The 22,856-nt window shown below is 37.9% G+C and overlaps 1 protein-coding gene across 1 annotated transcript in view; it reads left to right on the forward strand.

Moving 5' to 3' along the window:
• The window catches only part of mmp17a (matrix metallopeptidase 17a), a 103,774-nt gene that overhangs the window by 55,146 nt on the left and 25,772 nt on the right, over positions 1–22,856 (forward strand). The window contains exons 2-4 of the mRNA XM_055180625.2: positions 2,557–2,689; positions 2,887–3,022; positions 22,354–22,640. Of these exons, the coding sequence (XP_055036600.2) occupies positions 2,557–2,689; positions 2,887–3,022; positions 22,354–22,640 (556 nt within the window). The remainder of the gene's footprint in view (positions 1–2,556; positions 2,690–2,886; positions 3,023–22,353; positions 22,641–22,856) is intronic.

Genomic DNA, 22,856 nt, shown 5'->3' on the forward strand with positions numbered 1-22,856 from the left:
GTTATTTTGTTTATAGAAAGAAAGAGGAAACATCAGGAGTATTACTTAATAAATTGTAGTTTTCATTTTAAAATGTAGGACTCTACAAATGTACTGTAATGCAAAGAGCAAAAAAAATACGAAATTGACATTTTACTCAATTGAGACACTGCCTGGGAAACACAGCTAAAATCATTTTTATGATTTACTGTTTCTACATGAAATCATCCAATTTAATGTAAAGAACATTTTGTGAAAATATAACTATGGTATCATAAATAGTGACTGAGTAAGTCATGTCAAAGATTGAAATCAAACTTTGATTCTTCTAAACTCATAATTAGATTGATTTCATAGACAGGATAACAATATAACATTCTATATTAATGGCAATTAAATTGCATTGCTAAAAATAACCCTCCTAACTCTTTTGAGTAAGACTATTGGCCCTATTTTAACGATCTAAGCACCTAGTCTAAAGCGCACAGCGCAAGTGCACTTAAGGCGTGTCCGAATCCGCTTTTGCTACATTAACGATGGGAAAAATGGTGTATGCGCCTGGCGCACAGTCTAAAAGAGTTGTTCCTGTTCTGTAATGAGTAATGGGTGGGTTTTGGGCCTAACGTGCAATAAACCAGTTTCATACCATGATGTTGCCCTCCTAACTCTTTTGAGTAAGACTATGGGCCCTTATTTTAACGATCTAAGCACCTGGTCTAAAGTGCACAGTGCAAGTGCACTTAAGGTGTGTCCGAATCCACTTTTGCTACATTAACGATGGGAAAAATGGTCTATGCGTAATGTGCAATAAACTAGGCCTGTCAAACTCGACTCCTTTTAAGGATCCGGGTTATTGTGAGTCACTCACTAAAGTGATCCGGGTTGTGTGAGTCACTTGAATCACTTGAGTCAGTATTGCTAAATCACCAAGGAAACTCAGTACAGACCCACTTGTAACTGGCTGATCCACGCAACTCGAGATTCTCAGAGCCGGAAACATTGCAGACCATGGGACTCGCTCTACAGATCCACTAACCGGCTGATTCGCGTGAATCAGCTGGAGCCGGTTAGTGGATCTATAGAGAGACTGCAGTCTCCTCAAAAGCAAATCCACAACAAAAGCCTTTCACTTCTGAGATAACATGCTTATAGGTTTTAGGTTTGGTGTGTATGGTCGACCATTTTAAAAAAATAAGCCTAATAATAGCATAATAATATAGAAAAAATGTGTCCTGCTTATGTAGCCCCCAGAGCCAGAGAGACAGTTTGCGCGTATCAGCCGGTTACGGATCAGCCGGTTACGAGTCGAGAGATTCTCGAGTCAGAGCAGATTCGCAGGTCTCTCGAGTTTGCAATGTTTCCGGCTCTGAGTGAGAATCTCGGGTCAGTTTGCGGCTTGCGCGGATCCGCAGGTCTCTCGAGTTTGCAATGTTTCCGGCTCTGAGTGAGAATCTCGGATCAGTTCTCACGCCGATCAGCCGGTTACGAGTGGATCTGTAGTGCGAGAAAAGTCTCATCAATAATGTTGAAAGAGGTTTAGGTGTGTGGTGGCGCTGTTTATGGTTTTTCATTGAATTGTAGTAGGACTCAACTGATCCGGGTTAATGACACTAGAGACTCGCGACTCATGAGTTAATTTAAAGATCCGGGTTAAAGATCCGAGTGAGTCAAGACTCAAACAGGTCTACAATAAACCAGTTTCATACCATGATGTTGCCCGTTTCATATTGCAGAATCCCACTTTGATCTCACATTCTCTATGGTGCCAATCATAACGGATAACTGTCAACCTACTGTTACCTACTACGTGTTGCTTTTCGCACCTCTATTGATTAGTAAAGCTTCTGTGTTTTTATGTGCAGGTTGAATAATTTCATGCCTTGCCTGTCTGAATACAAATTTGGTCTGTGTACGTACTCTGTTCTGGGAAATCCATGGCTTAGCAATCGATATAGCATTTTGATGATGATAAATTTACGACGTTCCTCAGGCACGCCACAGAGGAACGTGTCTTTAACAATTTATTTCAAATATGGATGTGTTTTTCCATTTATTGGAGATGTTACTGCCCTCATCCGAGTGGCCTTATCAGCAGTTGGATGGTGGAAATTCTCACATACCAAACAGTATCACAAGACTCACATATCTCTGCAAACGTTGCCTACCTGATGTTTGAATTGCAATCACTGTGTGAACTGGTGTGCAACTACTAGAATTGTAATAACTTTAAAGAAGTAAAGCCTGTCCTTCTGATTCAGGTATATGACTATCCAATTGTAAATGTTTAGTTTTTCTGTTGTATATTTTAGGGCGTGTCATGCTTCATGATTTTGAAAATACTAGTTTTTGCCGACATTCGCACTGTGATTGCGATTCGTGACATCGTTTCAGCCATAACTGCGTGTGGCTGAAACTAGCAAAAAACACTGCGCCAGGTGTATTATAGGGCCATATATCCCAAAGGCTACTATTTTTCTGTAATATGCTTTTTAAGTCTAAAAAGGTGCCAGTTGTGCCTGACAATTAATGTAAAAATGTAAATATATGTTGTCTTAAAAGGTTTTTTTTCTACAACAGGATTGGCTGAGCAAATATGGTTACCTCCCACCACCTGATCCTGTGAACGGACAGCTTCAGACAAAGGAAGCGCTGACCAATGCCATCAAAGCCATGCAGAGGTTTGGAGGCCTGGAGGAAACTGGAGTTTTGGGTTAGCATGCACTTTTACTGAAGAAACTTGCTTTTTTGCCATTTCGGTTTTACCACCTACTGATTTTTTTGGTCAGGTAGCCTCAAATTTACTTCAACTGGCATTTTCTATTGCATCCAAAAGGACCAGAAATATCGCTCTGTATTGTGTGTACATATGTCCAGGTTTATTTTATGCATGTATGTGTTTCTCCACAGACCAAGCAACCTTGGGTTTAATGAAGACCCCACGCTGCTCGCTGCCTGATGTTTCGGAGCCAGATATGTTAGCAGGTCGAAGAAAAAGAGGGCTGGCTCCTCAGACCAAGTGGAACAAGAGACACCTTTCCTGGAGGTACGTTTTTCACAATGCTGTATCCATCAGACACATCAGACATATTATTGGGTTATTAATCATACAGGTCTGAGCAAAACAAATTCAAGATCTTGAAACGTACTGTATAAATGCGGTGCTGATTGATTCAAAAGCCTACAACATCCATCTGACGTGCATAGACTAGCAAATATGACACAAAATATCTGGAGTACCCGAGTGCCCAGTAGACTTATCTGTTGTGTACCGAGCAGTCAAAACATCAAAAATTCAACAGTGCAGCTTTTTCTGAGTTAAACACAAACCTGGTTATTTGAAGATTGATGATTGTCATAGACTGGTACTGCCTTTTCCAATTTTTATCACAAAAAACTTTCCTCGACACCAGTGGTTTCTGAGGCTGTCAGTTCTGAAGCTGGATTGACAGTGTGAATGTGTTTGTTCCTGAAGCGTGTTGTGTGTGTGTGTGTGTGTGTCAAGATGATGTATTGTGTAATATCGCGTCTTGTTTACAGACACTTGAGTTTGAGTTTCATACCATGATGTTGCCCGTTTCATATTGCAGAATCCCACTTTGATCTCACATTCTCTATGGTGCCAATCATAACGGATTACTGTCAACCTACTGTTACCTACTACGTGTTGCTTTTCGCACCTCTATTGATTAGTAAAGCTTCTGTGTTTTTATGTGCAGGTTGAATAATTTCATGCCCTGCCTGTCTGAATATAAATTTGGTCTGTGTACGTACTCTGTTCTGGGAAATACGTGGCTAAGCAATCGATATAGCATTTTGATGATGATAAATTTACGATGTTCCTCAGGCACGCCACAGAGGAACGTGTCTTTAACAATTTATTTCAAATATGGATGTGTTTTTCCATTTATTGGAGATGTTACTGCCCTCATCCGAGTGGCTTTATCAGCAGTTGGATGGTGGAAATTCTCACATACCAAACAGTATCACAAGACGTTGCCTACCTGATGTTTGAATTGCAATCACTGTGTGAACTGGTGTGCAACTACTAGAATTGTAATAACTTAAAAGAAGTGAAGCCTGTCCTTCTGAGTCAGGTATACGACTATCCAATTGTAAATGTTTAGTTTTTCTCATGTATATTTCAGGGCATATCATGCTTCGTGATTTTGAAAATGCTAGTTTTTGCCGACATTCGCACTGTGATTGCGATTCGTGACATCGAGAAGGCGACTGTCACGGCGGCTTGTAAGCCTTCACAATGACAGCACGCTGTGTGATAAGGTCAAGGGGAAAGTTCATACAAAATGAAAATCTGTCATCATTGCCTTACCCTGATGTTGTTCCAAACCCCTAATTTTCTTTTTCTGTGGTTTACTCTGTTGTTTTTTGGCAATTAAAGCAAAGCAAAGATCTGAGGCTGCTAAGCTATAAAATAACTAAAAAACCAACTTGAAGTGGTCTGAAGTTGTCCATCAATTGATTTATGTGTAGAAAGACGGGTTTTTAAATCTTCTCTGTCTATCATGTCATGTTCAAATTTTTCACGTTGTGATTGGTTAACAAGATATTTCAGAACATTGTTATTTGGCCTCACTGATGTCTAATCACCGCAGTGGTGCAGCGCTATCACTTTCTTGTCGTATGTATACATATACGTATGTATGTATGTATGCAGGGGTTAAATTGGGATTTGTTATGTGTGGGGCGCTCTGTGTGTGTAGGGGGAGTTGCGAGGGGTAACATGTTTAATACTGATGACAGCAAAGCCACTGGTGTATTCAGTGACATCCTTGACCTCCGATAGGATTTGTTTCAGCTTTGAAGCTGTGCCAGAGGTTGACCGAAAATAGCACCTGAACTGCATTAAATGTTGTGAATCTATGTGTCTGACACCCTATATGCCACCCTAGGGCACAAATCCATGAAATCCTTGAAAGTTTGTGAATCTGGGGGGGAATTCAAGGCCTTGGGAAGTTTTTAAAAATATATATGCATAGATACAGGTCATTGAAAGTGCTTGAATCTATTTTATGCAAGAAGTTTTCTGGAAAAAAATCCATATTATTCCCTGTGTAGTGTAGATAATATCATAAAAATTCTAGACTTTTTAAGCACACATGCTTAACTGTTTGCTTTAAATGCTTATATCTTCTGTATGCGAATGTTGATTCATACCAAAATGCTTTTTGCATAGTTGTGTTTGACACATGAAAATGTCTTAGGTTACGTATGTAACTGTTATTCCCTGAGAAGGGAACGAGGTGCTGCTTCTCCCTTGCCATACTTCCTGCGTCCCTGGAATGCCGTCTTTGTCAATATTTCAGATAGAGATATACTTCCTGTCTCCCGCGTCACCCTATCTTTGTTGTTAAGCCACACCATTGGTTGAATTTGATATACACATTCAGACACACTTACCCTTGGAGGCGTCCCAAAAGTGTCACCACACTGACGCAGCGTGAGTTCCCTCGAAAGGGAACTGTAACAATGTATCTTTAAAGGTAATTAAATAATGTAACCTTACTCTCACTTGAAATGTGTCCCCACATTTATTCTTTGAATTTGAGGGTATTGGACCTGGAAAGTCCTTGAAAGTAATTTGAAGTTAACTAAGGTGTGGGAACCCTGACAATTGATTCAACTTTCAGAAACGGAAATTATAAGAATCATACAACCTCCTTGACTAATTCTAGGCATAAAAAGGCTCAATTAATACGAAAATATACAACATATTCGCAACATGTTTTAAAAATTAGCCATAGAGATTTCCTATGCTGATCTTAGGTCACCACCAGCTATTAAATACAATTACTATAGTTCTGATTGATTTGTATAATCAAAAATACATGTTTTATTAAAAACTATTCCATATATATATATTCAGTGTTTTACAATTAGTATATTGTAAGAATTTGAGTGACATGGCTTTACATACTTTAATTCCTTTACACGTTTCAAGTCTTACATTAAGTCTTCTATTCTGACCTGCATGGGCATCTGATGTCTAATACTTTTATTCTTATCTCTCTCTCTCTCTATCTGTCATCTCTAATGTCTAATGACCCTGTGCATTCTCAAGGTTCTGAATGAGATGTGTTGTATTCGACTTAAGGCAAGGCTGCATAGACATTTAATTAAGCACGTAGTGACAAAAATAATTGAGGCAGCGTACAAAATGAAAATCACGCATTCCGTTTTCACAGGTGTGTATCACGAGCGTGATGCCTACCCTCTATAGGAATGAATGAAAACGCGTTATTCGCTTTGTGTCAGTGCACACGCACCAGACCCAGCGGGCACACTGGCGCAGAGCAAGCAAATTGGCCAAGCAAATATACTCAATTGCTTCACATTTTGTGTCTAAAAACACTGCACCACTTTCCTCCTTATTTTCAAAGCGTGTTGGTGCTCCAGAGCGTCTGCTGTTGCTAAGTAACCTAAGCATTGCTTGACGTTATGAGCACCCAATGGCGGAAAAAGAAATTGTGTCTATAAACACGAATGTTTGTTAAGAAACATATATCTGATCCTCGTTTACATTTTTATATTTCAAAATATATGTATGCATTATATATAAAAGCCTACATGCATCAATTCACCCGTACACGAGCACACACACACACACACATATTTTATAACCACCACATTAAAGTGAATTGGTGCAATACTATCGCGGTGGTAAAATACTGCCACCATCACAGTTCTAAATTTATTAGCTACATAAAGTGTAAATATTATTTTTGCAAGATGTTATACAAGTCTCAGGTGTGCCTAGAATATGTCTGTGAAGTTTCAGCTCAAAATACCCCACAGATCATTTGTTATAGCATGTCCAAAATGCCCCTATTTGGGTGGGAGCAAAAAAAATGCCTAAAATGCAAATGCAAATGAGATTGCCCTGACCCTTTCCTTTAAATACAGTCCGAGACATTTATATCTTTAGCCACATTAGCTACAACGTGCTAGCATACACATTTAAAAAAGCTTTGGGGTATAATTAACAGTCAGTGTTCGCGGGCGAGGCTTCATCAGTGTGATGTCACATTGACAAGAGAATCAAAACAGCATGTCTAATGAGACCGTTTTTGTTTTAAAAGAAGTGGAGGATGGATTTTTGTCATTGTAGGGTTGTTGTGTTCACACACTGCCAAAACGCATTTATGTCCAAATACCATGTAAAAGTGGATTTTGCATAATATGTGCCCTTTAAAAACCTTTTTGTTGACCCAAAGGGCCTTTGTAGTATATAAATGAAGTATTAGACTAGAAAGAATGGCTCTTTTAAGAACCTTTTACTGAAAGGTTCTCTGTGGAACCAAAAATTGTCATTTTTTAGCATCTTTATTATTAAGAATTGAACCTAGATGAGAATCCTCCCAGAACTACAGCCAGTGAACATCTATGTTTTGGTTTTTCAGACACTTTTGACATTCTTTCATGGTTTTCAGCATTTTCTGTGCCTGTCATTTTGTCCCAACCCACGTTCTCAGTGTTAATGAGTTCGCCCAGACCTTAGCGACTGACCGCCACCGAACTGTCTAAGAGCTTTGCTGGGGTGAGATGACTTCTATAACAACAGTGAGAACTCTATAAAGCTTGTCCCAGGCCTGTCAGGAGCTTTGTACCTCATCCTCAGCTAGAGGTGCTTCAGTACTTCAGGTGAGAGGCCAGTCGCTGTAATAAAGCTCCTAATGGCTTGTTTTAGGAGCAGTGATAAAAAGCCTTGCTCGTGTCCAAACCAATTGAAAGGGGATGTATAGAAACAGACAGGCAGAAGGGGGTGGAGACAAATAGAGAAAGACAATGATGGATTCTGAGTGATTATTGTATGGCACTGTAATCCAGGTTTGTGTGAGATGAGATGTTTTAAAATGGCGTGGGCAGGAAAGGAATCAATACTATGGCACATATACACACAGTGTAAACTTAGTGCCTTGATCAGCTCAAGTTGACTCTTTTTGTTCTTTGTACACCTCAAGATTCTTCAGGAAAGCAGCTGTTTTAGCGTTAAAGAAACCATTCACCCTGAAATAAAAAAATCTGTCATTATTTACTCACCCCTATGCCGCTTTCTTTGTGGAATGTAAAATTTTAATCAATCTTTATGCCACTTTTATGCATATATTGACGGTTAATTTTAGGGATCGACCGATATGGATTATTCAGTGCCGATACCGATTTTTGTTTTATCGGCCATTTTTCTTGAGCGGTTATTTGAAGCTGATACTGCTTTTGCTCACTCAATTTACATCATAAAAATGACACAATGATGATGCCAAATGTTACAAGTCTCAATTTAAAAAAATTACATTTATTGAACTATATTTAACAAATAGTAAAAACAGGTGAGGGTGCTATGGAACCATCTTTCGATGTTGTCATGGAAAGGTTTGTTGTTTTTAGTCACATGGCCTGCAATCGCTTGAGGCTTCCAGCACTCTGTCTGTAAAAAATGCCGGAAAAAATTGGCGAACACGGCAGCCACATATCGGCAGATGCCGATACACATAAAACTTGCAAATATTGGCCCGATATATCAGCCGGCCGATATATTGGTCTATCACTAGTTCATTTTACATTTTATGCATTTGACAGATGTTTTCATCCAAGGAAACTTACAGTGCATGTTTTTTATTAATACCTTTTGCAAAACTAAACAAATGCGCTACCACTGAGTTATACAGGTTTATATCGACCACGTCTGTCGAATCTAAACATTACCATAAAAGTAAATTTTAAAAGATCATCCCTACTGACAAAACTTTGCGAATTCTAATGGTTTTATTACAAAAACCATTATCAACCATCAGCTCTTTACCGTTAAAAGCATTGCAAAATAATTTGGTGTGTTTTGGGTCTTATTCCAGTAAGATTTAATGGTGTTTGATGGATTCACATCCGCCAGATAACAACTCACTAATAGAAACCAACATGTTAGACACCCAAAGAGACCATTAAAGTTTCCATAAAAACCAATACAATTCCCATTATAACCATTAAATCCATTATAATTTCTATGATGTTTTTTCTTATTTTTCAGCAGGGATTTGACTGCAAATTATTTGTTGTTCCAAATCATTTTATAGCTTTATGTGAGAAACAAATTAAATAGATTTTCTGCCAAAAATATGTGCAAAATGAGGAGCAAATATTTTTTCTTTGGTGTTTTATGGGAAAAGCATACAGAAAAACATTAGAAATGTGAGAAGGTAACACTTTAAAATGATGTTGCATTTGAAGAGCTCGGATGCAAAACCCTTTTAGTGCATTTGACATGTTTTCCTGTAAATGAGCATTATTTATCAGACTCTTAATGGATTCTGCCAACATTTCTGAATGACCTGAGGCCGGGTTTAAGCATATTTTAAGAAAAAATATTTGAAGATCCTTGGGTTATTATCATTATCTCTTTAAAGTTGCAATGAAATTGAAATGAAAAACTATATTTGTTTTGAAAAAATTTGGCATTTTTTTACAAATGACTTATCTGTGAGCTTCATATTTTTTAAATTCATGTGCCCTCATAATCTTTCATTAAAATGCTAATTAAGGCGCAATGATATTACGCAGCGCTCGGAAATAGTCCCCTAGGTTACTTTTAAGAGATATATAATATTGACTTTCAATAGCATGGGACTATTTTCGGGCACTGCGTAATATCACTGCACCTCCTGTAGCCATGTTATGGCAGCAAAGTCCTTGATTATTACGCTGGAATGAGAGTATAGTTCCTAGCAATATTGGCCTAGAAAATCAAAACTTTTCAATTTCCGTCGGTCTTAGTACACGATGTAACTACAGAAGAGTCAAGCTTTAAATAGGAAAAATATCGAAACTCTTTGGCTATTTTTGAGCACGATGCTAATGGTCTAATTGGATTTATGCTAAGCTATGCTAAAAGTGGTATCGCCAGATCGGAGATCAGCTGAATAGATTCCAAAACGGTAAATATCAAATGTTTAACTCTAGGGGAGCTGGATAATGAGCCTATTTTCAAAAAATGTGGAGTGTCCTTTTAACAATTACAACCTTATTGTTGTGCTTCCTGGTCCGCATGACAGCATTCACATTACCAATTTTGTATACAAACTGTGCCCTGTTTTAAACTAAACTTTCTGTATAAAACGTATTTTGAAGTCTGCTCGTGTCTGTTTATATTATGACATTGCAGTGAGATTAACTTTTTATTGAAGTAATTGCCTTCAATTAGTACAAATCCAGATCCCGCTGTCTACATTTGTACAGCATTCAGAGCCAGTAGATCATCATTTGCCATCCAGGACAGCCCCTCATCACGAGTTCATCACTTCACATTAGACCCTCACCAGCACGCTTCAGGGCCACCGCCTGCTCATTAACATCCTCATTAATTACTCAAATAGATTAGGAGTGATTGCTCTCAATGACAATGTGTGTTTTCCCTCAGACTTTGTGTGTCTTCAGGGCTGATCTCTTAAACTGATTAGTAGGGAAGAGAGTGAAATGGCTTCATGATAAGCATCTGCTTCCACACCACCCTCCATTACCCCTATCACATTTCTGTCTATCAGAACCCTCGATGCACCTAATCCTTTCCCTGCCATCAGGAAATTGGAATCTCTCACAATGGTTGAATTGCCTCTGAGCGAGACCTATTGAGAGTGTGAAGGAGCTGTGATTTTGGTATCATGGGCATCTTGGTGTGCGCTTGAGAATTCAGCCCAGATGCCTTTACACAATGGGCATCAGTGTGGTAAATCATTACATATTGGTATATTGCCAGATAATCCTATCTATATCTATTCGGAGAGCTTAAATTATCTTTCAGGCAGGGTAACTAAAATCATATAATTTGTTTAGAAATATTACTGCAATTTGGCTGATATGATAAACATTTACAAATTACTGCTGGTAGGATGTCAAGAAGACATAAAAGAACAAGTAAATAAAAGACAGAAGAACAAAAAGTTTAAAATCACATTAAGACAGCAACTACACTGCAAAAAATGACTTTCTTGCCTAGATTTGTCTTGTAGTTTTTAGACAAAAAATATCAAATTTAAGTGAAATTATGCTAAAAACAAGCAAAAAAATCTGCCAATGGGGAATTTTTCTTGCATTTTTTTAATTAAGTGTTTAATAAAAAGTTCAAGATTTTTGCTTACCCCATTGGCAGATTTTTTGCATGCATAAATTAAATTCACTTAAAGGTGACATAGAATGATTGAACGGGGTATTTATCCTTGTTCTGTGATGTGACATGTAGACAAAAAAAAATTAGTTTGGGTCTGTAATGCCTTAGAAGCTTCCTAAAAACCTCTCTCAAAAAGCTCTATTAGGGGGGGGGAATTTAAACAAGTGGTTTTGCACCTATTTGGCTCCCCCTACTGGCTTAACTTGCAATCTCATTACTGATTGGCTGACTTTGCTGCCACTCTAAGGGCGCACTCACACTATCCAAACCAAACCGCGCTCGGGCGCGTTTGACCCCCAAAGCCTGGTTCGTTTGACTAGTGTGAGTGCTCTGTTCCGCGCCCGGGCGCAGATTGGTTAATCGCGCCGCGGCCGGGTTGCAGAGGTGGGCCGGAGCGCGGTTCACTTGGGCTCAGGCGCGGAAGGCTGTGGTGTGAGCGCAATCGCGCCTGGGCGCGCTTCAAAAGGTGAAGACGTCAGTTGCGCGACCACTCACCTTCATCTGCCTCCGTAAAAACCTTTTGATGCGTGCAGCGGGTTACGTGAATGTCCACGCTGCGCACGTGACAGATCAACTAAGCAATATGATGGCATGTGAGAGGGCTGTCTGTAATCGCGCACCAAACGACTCCGATTAAAAAACACAGACCTTTCATTACCGTGGGTTCCAGTGTTCAGTGAGAGCTTTACTTCCTGCTTTTTTCAAAACAATCGCATCTTAATGACGAAAGCGCGCCCGGACTCGGATCGATACAAGTACAGTGTGAGTGCGTGCACATGGGGGAGTAGGGAGGGGTGACATTCGCGCTGGGGCATGGTTGGTTTGGATAATGTGAGTGCGCCCTAAAATGTAGCCAATTATTTTAAAGTGGAGGGACAGTTAGATGCCTGTGATGTCATAAGCATCAGTTTTTCAGATTGGGCGGTTTTCTGGCTGACATTTCTAAAAGAGGAATTTCAAGAAAATTTACACCTTGAATATCATAATCAATACTGTTTATGTAGATAGAATTAAAGAGGCCCCAATACAGATCCTTGAGGAACACCTTTAACAATCTCCAATAGTCCTGAATTTTCCCTCCAGTCTGAACACATTAGGTTCTATTACTTAGATAGTGTGCTGTGCAACCACCACGTGGTGAAGATTTTTTATCTCTGGGCGTAGAAATAACGGAAAAACGTCTTTGAAAGGTGCTGCGCTTTCATTGGAAACAATTGTAAATATGCACTGGCCACAAGCAAAAATGTAAGAGAAACATGCTGTGTGAAAATCTGTTTGTGGTGGTCAATTTTAATTTTGTGATTGGTATGCCACAAATAAATAAATGAATGTATGGGCAACATATAATACTGATATGCTGATATAATTCTGAAGTATTTTTAGTTGTGGTTGTAGTGGTAATATTAATTTTGTTCTTTACATCGTAAGTATTACTCTGAAGTGTTTGCCACATGCAGATTGCATAATTACTTAATTAAATCACAGCCTTAAGATGTAGAGATCTTTAAAATACCATGCTGGTTTTAGTGCACTCTCAGTCTGGATGTGAGTGATCAGGATAGATTTGATGTTTGATTAACAACACCATACGGTAAATGTCGTATCTGGGCCACTGAGCTGCAGGGGTCAGACACACAGTGAGAATTAGAAGGGAAAATAGTCTTTTTAAGCTTGTTCCCCTGATTTTTTTGCCTTTTTCTCTCTTTTCATCCTTTTCTCGCCCATATAATCCGTCATAGCACATGGAGACAAAGGTGGAGATTGTAACTGAAAATGAAAGCTCAACATAAAAGCATCTATGCGCCACTATGATGGTCAAACTTTTCAGAGCCTTGTTTTTAGCCTCTGTGTTAGCTTCTGATACTTGTATAACAGCCAGGCAAGATGGAGGAAAAACAGCCTTGATTATTCGCCAATTTAATATTGCCTTCATTGAAACCCTGGTGAGGGCACATTATGAGGAGAATGGATGCAAAATTGTGCTTGAAATTCATACCTCCTTCCCGACCTCCCTAGATTTTTCGGATGACCTTGCATTAGGTCTCTGTACTTTGGGCAAAGGAGACTGCAAATGTACTGAATGCAAACTATATCTGACAAGAAGTTACAGTGAGATGGAATGTAATGCATAAGAAAATCGAGTGTCTTAACTGACTAATCAGAAAAAATTGCAAGGGCACTCAAGCTGTGTCCTAATATCTTTTCATAGATTATTCATGGCTTCACTTAGGCTTATTGATGATTTATTGATAATAAGTGTGTATCCTATTTACAATGTAACAAATTCCTGTTAAACATTTACATTTTTAATAATTCATTAATTCAAATAATTCATTTCAACTTTCTTGAATAGTGAGGAGTTGCTTTAATTTTTCATAATTGATTAAACTTAAAGGAACAGTATGTAAGAAATGTATATCAATATCAATTAAGAAATAATTTTCATTTCAAATACTTATATCACTCACAACAGTGGTCCGGCCTGGATATTGTCATTTAAAAAGTGGAGTTGCAGCCCTCAACTGATGTTTGTGTTGTCATGTTCTGTATTGGCCACCTGTTGTGTGATTGCAGTACCAGTTTTAACCACAAGTTTTGTGATTGCAATACCAGTTTTGGCCACAATCCTACATACTGTTCCTTTAATGCATACACTAAACTTAAACTTAATAGTGATTTCCCAGACAGGGCTTATCCTAGTCCCAGACTAAAGTGCATGTTTGAGCTTAATTTAAAAAAGCTTTGTACTTACATATGTTAGTGCCATTGTTTTGTCTCAAGACGCAAACCAGTATTGTTTTTGTAAGGTTTGTTTGCAAGAGCTACTTACATTTTTTATTATAACTAATTAAGGCCTTCAGGATTAATCTAAACCCTGTCCAGGAAACCGCCGCAATAAGTTGATTAAAGGGGACATTCCAGAAGACGTTTTTAAGATATTAAATAAATCTTTGATGTCCCCAGAGTACATATGTGAAGTTTTAGCTCAAAATACCATATAGGTAATTTATTGTGGCATGTTAAAATAGGCAATTTATGGGGCTGAGCAAAAATGCACCGTTTTTGTGTGTATCCCTTTAAATCCAAACGAGCTGCTCAGGTGGGCGGAGTCTCAAGCGCTCCCGCTGTAGAGCTGACAGAACATCGAGGGAGATTCTCTCACGAAAGAAGTTAGTGAGCGATGTTAAGCATTATAAATATGATCAAGTTTAAAAAGTCAATTATCTGTTTTATGCATACTAAATACATGTTTATCAGTAGATGGGGAACATTGTGGAATAAAAATAAAGACTTAAGGTCTCGTGTTGCCCTTGTTTTAAACAGGCATAATGAGTTTCAGCATGTTACAATAAAATACACGTCCACAAACACTCAGAAGTTTGCTTTTTGACCAAACCACATGTTTAATGCTTAAACTTTAGAGAAACAGATCAAATGACATGTTTAAGTTTATTGTGCACACATATTGAACACATTCGCGTTTCTGTCAGTCTCTCATCTATTTTGTAACTCCTCATTCATTTGAAACTTCAGAGAAACATTAAACAACATATTTACTTATTGTGTATGATAGTGAATACGCGTTGCTCACTCACTCTGTCTCGTGTAGTGCATTAATCCTCGTGTTCATTTATATAAACTTCAGAGAAACATATTAAACAACATAACTTGCTTGAAAGCGAACCGTCGCGTTGCTCTCTCTCTCTCTCTCGTTCGTTCGCTCACTCGCTCTCTCTCTCTCTTGCATGAAGGTAACGTTAATCCTTTAGAACGTTAATTCAATCTTTAGAAAGATTATTAAAACTACAATTTATAAGATTGTAGGCTCCTGTTGGTGTTTGATGGAATACAAACCCGTCGTGCTGTCAGTCATTCTTTCTCTCTCTGTCTATCGCACTCGAGGTAGCCTCATGGTTGGATAGCGCAGTTGAAGGGGCGGTATCATTATAATTGGAGCCCTTACCTACGTCATGGGGGGAGCGAAATCCGCATGACCTATTTATTCACATGCTTGCAGAGAGAGCCTTACCAAAACAAAGTTACAGGGTTGCTATTTTTCATGTTTTCTGGGTTGGTAGAAGCACTGGGGACCCGATTATAGCACTTAAACATGGAAAAAGTCTGATTTTCATGGAATGTCCCCTTTAAACTTAAAAAAATTAAGTGCAACAAAATTTTTACAGGTAGGTAAGTTGATGGAAAATGTATTTAATTGTATGTTAATGTAATTGTAGCTCCCCTTTGTAAATTTTACCATGTTTTATTTATTTATTTATTTATTTATTTTATTCTTTTGCTGTCTTTTTCGCATATTGATTACCATTTCCATAACCATGGTGTTTTTTTACTGTAGTAAAACTACAGTTAATTTTCATAGGGGCTGTATATTCTCCCAACTAGTCAAACACAACAATATATGTTCAAAAAATTATGTGAGTTTGGGGCCAAACTATGGTTTTGACCGACCAATGGTTTAACCGGCAACCTTGTTGTCAACAGTTGGATGTAGATTGTCTACAAATCGGAAGGTTGGTGGTTCAACCCCGGCTCCACCTGACCAAGTGTCAAGGTGTCCTTGACCAAGACACCTAACCCCAGCTGCTCCCGACGAGCTGGATGACACCTTGCATGGCTGACACCTCTGTTGGTTTATGAATGAGTGAGTGAATGGATGAATGTGAGGCAAATTGTAAAGCACTTTGGATGGCCATTGGTCTATAAAAAGCGCTATATAAAAATGCAGTCGATTTGCCATTTTAACAGTCCAGATCTTAAACCACTAAGCCACACCATGATCCCTGAGTTTCATTTCACCTTAAATTACTCAAGCTCTTGATTTCTATCTATCTGCGGCTAAACTAATGTTTTACATGAAGAACATTCCGTGCTAAATGTTTCCTTTGTGATCCAAGGTCTCAAGGTGTTGCATTGCGTAATTGATGTTTGAGATACCTAGCATTTTCAGTGCATATCTGCCGAAAGTCAAGCCAAAGAGGTGGGATGAATAATGTACAATGCATGTAGCACATCACCGAGAGAGCGGTAGAACACAAAGAGGTCACTTAACTCATTTTAAATGCGTCTGAAGGCAGCGTTGACCCTGACAAGCTGCTCTTGTGCATGTCCTGCATTTCCATTCACACCCGCTGTAAACTTATCATCTTACAAGCCTTGATCTCCATAAAACCTGACTGACCTTGAGCATCCAGTGACAATACGCTGTAGGCACCCAGCACCCACTCCAATGAGAACGCCAATGTTCTGGAGAATTAATGGATTGCCTGGACCTGATGCTGGTTCAGGTAGGATAAGTGTATTCTGCGCAAAGGGCACACTTCTTACTGGGCACTTGCAGAGGAGGCACTTTGAAATTAATTTCTCATCGATTTGTCTCTTCTTGGAAAGAGGGCTCAAATTGCCCTTGGAGGAAGCGATTACTGTGATTGTGAGGTGTAAGTGGACCTTCATATCACTCTTACTTGTCTTGGAACTACCTTGACTCAAACAAAAAAGGAGAAAAGGTGACAGATTATGTGTTTGTCGAAAGTTAATGCAACAGCAATTACTCTGGAGTTGCTTTAAATTAGAAAGAGATGGCAGAGGGGTTTCAGACCTGTTTTTAAGAGTCAGAATATCTGGTGCTTAAGTGTTTATGTCTGTCTAAGAATGGTCTTTAGAAAGGATTACTGTCTGTTTCAAGCTGATGATGTGTCCTATATGTATATATGTGTCCACGTGTGTATGCACATGTTCATATAATCATTTTTATGATGCACCACCAGTGTTGGGGAAAGTAAATTTTAAAAGTAATGCATTACAATACTAGGTAACTCCAAAAAAGTAACTAATTGCGTTACTGTGTTACTTTTTATGGAAAGTAATGCTAACAATACTTTTTAGTTACTTTTGCATTACTTTTTCTTGGCTGAGGCTTGATCTCTTTCAGGCCTTGCAGGTGTTGTTTATGACTAGAAAGTTCTGCATTCAGAAATTCCATATTTTATCACAAGACTCAAACTGTTCCCAGACAGGCGTGTACGCATAATATGAATACGTTCAGTTTAATTCAGTACATCATTTTTTTATCAAATGAATAAAACTAAAAAGTAACTTGCATTACTTTTTTTAAAGTAACTCAAATATTAATGTGTACATTTAAGAAGTAATGCATTATTCGTTACTTCAGAAAAGTAATATTATTACGTAATGCACGTTATTTGTAATGCGTTACCCCCAACACTGTGCATCACAATGTCAATGTAAAAGATTACTGCATCTAAAAGCACGTCTTTCTATGAGGTATGCAGGACACTGTAAATGAAGTACATTTGATATTTTTAAAGTTGGACTGCTGTTGAAAGTTCTTTAGGATGTAAAGTGCTCAATCGACCTTATCAAAGAAGCAGAGAGAAGCTGGAGCAGAGTTTTAAAGCGGGCTTTGACAAGAAAGACGAGAAAGAGCCGCAACAGTAAAAGTGTGAGGGAGACAGACTTACATCTTACATTTCACAAGTTCGAATTAACATGTAATCAAATGTGAAATAAGGCATATTTGGCATGCTGTCCGAGGCGAGAGCCACGAGCTCAGAATATTAGTACTCCCCTCTTCTTAACTGGGATAGATATAGAGACCTTTGTGCTAATTGGTTGGATTATATGATCTTGCTCCTACCGAACTTAGTTTTAAACTTCATTAAAAATTGAGGATGCAATGCATTGTGATGCATTATAATGCATCGAGATATAGTGAGACCAGTGACGATTTACACCCCTAGGCATTAGTTGATATTTGTATTTAGCATGGACTATTTTGGAAGTGGATGTCTATAATATACAAAGTGTTATCCAGTATATACAGTCTGGGAATTGGCTAAGATTCACTGAGAGGACTATATATGGGGACATCATAGTATTTTATATTTTTTAACCTTGATCTAAATAAACAATGAAAAATCATAATGTAGCCTACAACATTTAAGTATGACATTTGCATAGTAATTTAGAGGCTATTACTTTGGATAAAAGTGAATGTTTTTGCACTGTAAAAAGTGAAAAGTTGGATCAACTTAAAAAATGACTTCAATTGGTAATACTTAAAAAATTACTTAAATTGGTAAAAGTTGATTTAAAAGGTGTATTTAACTTGAATTTATGACCTTAAGTTAAGTTGTAAAAAAAACTTTTTTTAAGTTGATCCAACTTTTCATTTTTACAATAGGTACGTTTACATGCAACCAAATAATCAGTTTGTAATAGTATTGATGGCTCAATTGTATTGAAAAGCCTTTATGTAAACACCTTAATCAATAGGATTGAGGACGATCGGATGCAAATTTGGATCGTATTGAAGGGGGTGGTGTACTTCGATCTGTGATCCGATCTGCAGGAGAAAAGTAGTCATGTAAACGCGTGAATCGTAGTATTTTCTCAATCGGATGCAAAAATACATTATGCACATGCGCAGAACATTTGTGCTTAAGTTCACGTATTATATTTACCTCTTAAATCACATGATTCTCATCACAGAAACATGCAATAGCACACAGTATTAAGGTAAAGTTAATGGGGTCATGCGCTGTACACGTGATGTACATTCTGCAGCGTTAATGTGTATTTTTAAAACATTAGGCTACTTAAAGCAATATAGAGTTGTGCTTTTTGATGTGTGTTTTCATTACCTATATCTGAAAACTTCTTAAGAACAACTTTCTCCAACTCCGTTTTGACTTTTATCCAGAGATAAAGTGTGAACTCGTTGAGAGATGCTGTAGCGTTGCCAAGTCCTCTGCTTTTTTCGAGTTTATATTTGGGCTACTGTTTCCACCAGTTTTTTTTCTGCGGGTTAAAGATAAAATTATTTTGTTGCTTAGTTATTGGTATTTGGGCTGTGAATTGTCATTGGAATGCTTTTGGCCTAGTTTTGAATGTCCATTTGGATGTTTGATACGCTAATCTGGCAACCCTGGCTGTGCCCTTTTACAGACGTTCGGTTTAGATTCTATAGAATGTACATGTAAGCTAACATTTAAATCAGATTGCAATGTTTAGCGTGCATGTAAACTATATCGTCGTAACCTTCAATCGTATTAAATTCAGTCAGATTGACAAATAATTTGTGCATGTAAACATTAGGGTTGGGTACCGAAATGCGGTGCCCTTATGGCACCGAAGCCTATATGGGCGGTACCTACCGGACCGAATCAGAACACAGATTTCGGTGCCTCATTTCGGTGCCTCTTAATGCATGAACGGTTGACTGAAGTATTTTGCTCTCAGTAGCGCAAAAAGCATAATCACACAAGCACAGCACAATCGCTAGTTAAATTATACTGCACTCATATGGTGTAAATAATTTCCTCACAAAATTCACGTGAATGTGAAAGTCGGAAAGATTTGATAATACAGAGGATTCAAGTTTGATTTCTTCGCTTAACTTAGGTGAGTTTGTTCATATTTTACATTATTGTAGTTTTATATTGATAAAAAACGGAAACCAATCATTTGTTTTGAAAAATCTAAGGATCTTAGATTTATTTATGTTATAGGGCGGATAAAATGTTTACCGTCTATTCGTTTTTGTTAAACGTTAAGCAAGTCATTTTACATTTTTATTGTTATTCTGTTTTAATAAAAAAATAATAATGAACAAATAAGCATTCGTAGTAATGAAAATTATGTCAATTAAATCTTTCATTTATTTGTGTTTTAACGCAGATACCATCCGTCGAATTCGTTTTATTAATAAACAAGCAATATAAGCAAGTTTGTCATTGGAGCTATTATTTTATTGGAGTTGAGTTTTTCGTTAAGAGTAATAATGAACAAACATTTTAAAAATTTATTTTATTAATAAATGGAAATATTAAATAAACTAATGTTAAATATTAAATAGCCAACTTTTAAACTTATTTGCCAAATATGTTTTCATTTAAAATATGCGCTGTGTTTAATACGTTTAAAATGTGACAAAATCCTCATCTGCACATAATAATACAAATCGAACAAATTTTGTAAGAATATATGTCCAGGTTATTTTTATATTCTGACTTAAAAGAACAACTTGGAAAATGAGATCCTCAGAGGAGCGCGTGAATGCCGCAATTGATATGACGGCAGCTTATTTTATATTTTATATGGTTTATAAAAAAAGGGAATATCCCGCACACTATTAACTTCCAAAAAGCATAATTTTGCAAGTTAATAGTGTGCGGGATATTCCCTTTTTTTTTTTATAAATGTTTGGTGGACTTAATTGTCTCTTCATCCAACGCACCTAACCGGAACTAACAGGTGTGCGACATTGTTCTTCTATTTTATATTTTATATGGTAACATTCCTTCAGAGAATTTGCTAAAACGTATTACCTCACTAATGTTTTTATTAGTACTTCGGCTGATATTGGCCTGAGATGGGCCGCGGCAGTCACGAGTGTCAAGTTCATCGGAGACAAGCAGAAAGCGTCAAAACGTGAATGGTTTTACAAGCCGATAAGAAAATATTTTGGGTGAATTCCAAATGCCGTTTTGCGCCATTGAAGGGCACTTCACGAAGAGGACTTCGCATGAACAGTCGATCCAAATAAAGAGGAAAAGACGCTGTATTTTATTGCTCTATTTGCAAAGTGTGTTTAATTAGCCACACTATGAGACACACAATTGCGCAACTTTCTCAAGAGTTCAAGAGATCTGATCTTCGAAGGGAATAGGACATACTGTAGGGAGGATCACTTTCGATTAGAACTCGCCCTTTATCTTTTTGTGAGCGGCAGCCGCGTAGGCTTTACCCAATCATTGAACAGATTATTAACAACCAATCATAGAACATTTTTCTGAGCTCAAAGTGGACTGTTGAGAAGATTTTCATAAAAAAGAAATCAAGAATGCAGGTCTTAAAACATGATGGTGCTTTAGGCAAATCATTAATAAACAAATGACAAACAGAGAAGAATTTTCATAGTGTTTTATGCTGTACTTTCATCTACCATCTTTCTGTGACTCTTTTTTTCAAAGTACCGCTTTAGGCACCGTTTAGGCACCGGAACCGTTTGAAAAGTATCGATTTGGCACCGGTATCGAAAAAAACCCAAACAATACCCATCCCTAGTAAACATAGCCAATGTGTATGTTTGATAGGCTGAACTATAGTTGACATATCATGACATCATGTTAAATAATGCAGTATTTAAATTAACCGTCCGTGATGCATTATTTTATTGTATTTGTTTGTCTGTGTACGCTGAGGTTTGACCTTTGCATCGCGTCTCAAACCAGTACAGTATGTTTCCACTTCAACAAAGAAAAACTGCTCTGTGCTTACAACGCTCTGTAGCCTTGGGGTGTGAGTAAACTTTATGTGTGCTGCTGTCAATCCCACAATCCTCTTGGAAAGCCTAGCACTCAAAACACTCATTCATCCTTGCTCAAAGTGTGTCAGTAGAAATATACAATCAATTGTACCTTGTGTTGTGCAACTGTGCTGCTTGCATTCATTTGTTTTGAGAACATGCACTTCAAAATCAATTGGGCTCAAATCCTTTTTTTACACGGTATATAGCATACACATCCAATGCAGTAGTATGCAGTTATTGTACTTTTTAAACCAACCTGATCTCACGAATTTTTGTGGTATAGTCACTAAATATTTTGCTCATTTATCCATGTCATTGTCACGGATCTCCGCATTTTTTGTTATTTGTCCTATTTTCTTACCATTGTCGCTTCGGTTTAGGGTTAGATTTACATAAAAACCAACTCTAACTTTAACGCCAAGCGACAATGGTTTAAAAATCTGAAAATATAAAAAATAAATCAGAAAAAATAGTATAAACCAATACTTAAAGTGACATCCTAACACAAACACCAAATCGAACCCTAAACCGAAGCGACAATGGTTTAAAAATAAGAAAAAGCAGTTGAGTAACAATACGTGACAATGACACGGAAAAGAAAGTCTGTGGTACAGCCACGGAAAAATGTGGAGATCCGTGACAATAATACGAATAAATCAGCAAAATATTGCAAAATATAACTTTGTGAGATCATGTTGCAACAAACTCATTTTTGATTTAGTAACCCAGCAAGCAATTGTGCATTTAAATAGCCGTCCAAACATAGCCCAGATGTCTAGGCTAAAACAAGCAGCGAGCAAAATTTAGGCTGTCTGTGAAAATTGAATAGACATCTGTTTTCTTGTACTCACAGGGTGAGGACGTTTCCAAAAGAGTCAGTGCTTCTGGGACGGGACACGGTTCGGGCGCTCATGTACTATGCCCTCAAGGTGTGGAGTGACATCGCCCCCCTCAACTTCCATGAGGTGGCAGGGAATGAGGCAGACATCCAGATTGACTTCACCAAAGCGGACCATAATGATGGCTACCCTTTTGATGGACCCGGTGGCACGGTTGCCCACGCATTTTTTCCTGGAGAGCGATTTACAGCCGGTGACACACACTTTGATGATGATGAGGCCTGGACCTTTAGGTCGCCAGGTGAGTGTGAATGAGTTTGTTTGTTACCTCAACTGCTTCTGGCATGGCAGAACGGTACGTGCTTGCCATTGTATTGTTTATCGGCAGTGATAAAGGGAGTTTAATGTAAATGGAGTGTCTTGCGTGTATTTTGTGAACGTGAGTGTCTCTTTTATCATAAATGGTTTTGACGCGTGTGCAACACGTGATGCACATGTTTCACATGACACTCCGAAC

This window comes from Misgurnus anguillicaudatus, chromosome 9, assembly GCF_027580225.2.
Source record: "Misgurnus anguillicaudatus chromosome 9, ASM2758022v2, whole genome shotgun sequence".
Taxonomy (NCBI): domain Eukaryota; kingdom Metazoa; phylum Chordata; class Actinopteri; order Cypriniformes; family Cobitidae; genus Misgurnus; species Misgurnus anguillicaudatus.